This window comes from Talpa occidentalis, unplaced genomic scaffold, assembly GCF_014898055.3.
Source record: "Talpa occidentalis isolate TD23 unplaced genomic scaffold, MPIMG_talOcc4v2.1, whole genome shotgun sequence".
NCBI lineage: Eukaryota > Metazoa > Chordata > Mammalia > Eulipotyphla > Talpidae > Talpa > Talpa occidentalis.
The window spans coordinates 3,255,466-3,257,708 of record NW_026555331.1 but is presented as its reverse complement, the minus strand read 5'-3'; the positions used below and the strand labels follow the sequence as shown (position 1 = coordinate 3,257,708).

The 2,243-nt window shown below is 79.6% G+C and overlaps 1 protein-coding gene across 1 annotated transcript; it reads right to left on the bottom strand.

The window, feature by feature from the left end:
• Positions 1-274: 274 nt before the first annotated feature.
• Positions 275-1,276, bottom strand: MAFA (MAF bZIP transcription factor A). Its single transcript, XM_037494816.1, has one exon. The coding sequence runs from the start codon at positions 1,274-1,276 to the stop codon at positions 275-277; it is 1,002 nt and encodes a 333-aa protein (XP_037350713.1).
• Between the last annotated feature and the right edge of the window lie 967 nt (positions 1,277-2,243).

The following is a 2,243-nucleotide window of genomic DNA, read 5'->3' as shown; positions in this document are numbered from 1 at the left end:
GGACGCGGGTCCGTGGGACGGCGGGCAGGGCTGGCGCCGGGTGGCCCTTCCGGGCAGCGGCACAAATGTATAAAACAAGACGCTGCAAAAAGGGGCGTAGAAAAGGCAGCGGCAGGGGGGCGCGGGGGCGCGGGACGCGGGGGCGCGAGGGGCGCGCGGGCGCCGGGGCCGCGCTCCGCCGCCGGGGTTCGGGCTCGCGCGGCGGTCGGCGCCGGGGCCGGCCAGGGGCCTCCGGGACGGGGGACGGGCCCGCCGCCGCGTCCGGGGCCGGCGCTCACAGGAAGAAGTCGGGCGCGCCCTTGGCCGCGGCCCGGGGCGGCGAGGACTCCCGCGGGAAGCCGGGCCCGCCCCGGCCCGCCAGCTTCTCGTACTTCTCCTTGTACCGGTCCCGCTCGGCGGCCAGGCGCCCCACCTCCAGCCGCAGCTGCTCCACCTGGCCCTGCAGCCGGCACTTCTCGCTCTCCAGGATGTGCCGCTGCTGCACCCGCTTGAAGCGGCAGGACTGCGCGTAGCCGCGGTTCTTGAGCGTGCGCCGCTTCTGCTTCAGCCGCACCACCTCCTCCTTGCTGAAGCCGCGCAGCTGCCGGTTCAGCTCGCGCACCGACATGGACACCAGCTGCGCGTCGGAGAAGCGCTCCTCCAGGCGCCCGTGGGGGCCCGCGCCGCCGTGGGGGTGCGGGTGCGGGTGCGGGTGCGCCGCGCCGTGGGGGTGGCCGGCGGGCGCCGCGCCGTGGGGGTGGCCGGCGCCCGGGTCGTCCGCGCCGCCGCCGCCCGCGAAGCCGTGGCCCCGGAAGGCCTCGTAGGCCGCGGCGGCCGCCGGGTGCTGCGCCCCGTGGTGGCCGGCGTGGTGGCCGCTGCCGATGAGCGCCTCCACCGCGTCCTCGGGCGTCAGGTTGAGGGCCTCGGGGTGCAGGTGGTGCTGGTAGCCGCCCATCCAGTACAGGTCCTCGAGCGCGGGCTTCCCCGGGGCGCCCCCGCCGGCGCTGGGGCCCCCGCTCGGCGGCCCCGCGGCGCCCCCGGCCGGCGCCGCGCCGGCCCCCGCGCCCCCGCCGCCGCCGGGGCTGGGCGCGCAGAAGCTGGGCGAGGAGGGCACGGACGAGCAGGGCGTGCTGAGCGGCGTCGAGGACAGCGAGCCGGGCGGCGGGCGGCGGCAGAGGCGCTCGGCCTCGGGCGGCTCCTTCTTCACCTCGAACTTCATCAGGTCGAAGTCGTTGACGTACGCGATGGCCAGCGGGCTGCTGGGCAGCTCGGCGCCCATCGCCAGCTCCGCGGCCATCGCCCGGGTGCCGGCCCCGACCGCGCCGGGCTGCGCCCCGACGGGAGGCGGAGGGGGGCGCCGCGGGCCTCCCCCCGCGCCCCACGGCGGCGGGTCCGCGGGGCGCGCGCGAGCGGGTTCGGCCCGCGACGCCCGGGCGCGCAGGAAAAGTTTCTCACGCGCCGCTCGGAGGCAGCCGCAGGGGACGCCGCGGGCCGGGCCTCCCGGCGCCGGGGCGCTCTCGGCGGGCGCAGACCAGGCTCGCGGTCCGGGCGCGGGGCCGGCGGGGGGCCCGCGCTCCGGGCTCCCCGCGCTCCACCCGCGCGCCCGCCCCGCCTGCGCGGCCGAGCGCCGGGCCGCGCGCGCCCCTTTATAGAGCCCGGCGCCCGGGCCCGCCTCCCCGGGCGTGGCGCGCGCCCCCGGGCCAATCGGCGCTCGGGACCCGCCGCCCTCATTTGCCTATCCCCATGGCAACCCAGAGCCCAGCTGTCAATCTCCCGCGGGGAACCGCTGTGGGGACCGGGTGGGGGGCCGCCCGCGGGCGGAGGGGCGCGGTGACCGCTCGAGCTCCCGGGGCCCCCGCGGCCTCAGGGTCCGCACGCGCAGGGCGGGGGCTCCGCCGGCCGCGACCCCGAGGCCCTCCCGCGGCCCGGCGCGTCCCCCGGGCCCGGCGCGAGGGCGCGTCTCGGTGCGCAGCCCGCGGGCCCGGCGGAGCCGCGAAGCCGCCGCCTGAGCGCGCGATGCGCGGGCGCCGCGGGGTGCCGGGGGCCCGGGGTGCCGGGGGCCCGGGGCGGGGGCGGCCGCGGCGGGCTCGGGAGGGGCGGCGGGGGGCGGCGGGCCTCGGTGGTTCCCGCCCACGGACTTTGACAATTAAAAAATTCAGCCTTTTTAAAAAGATTAATTTACTTATTTATACAAGATCCGGGGCACAGACAGGCGCGGGAGGGTGGGAGGATCCGCGGAGGCGAGCGGGGCGCGGAGCCCGCAG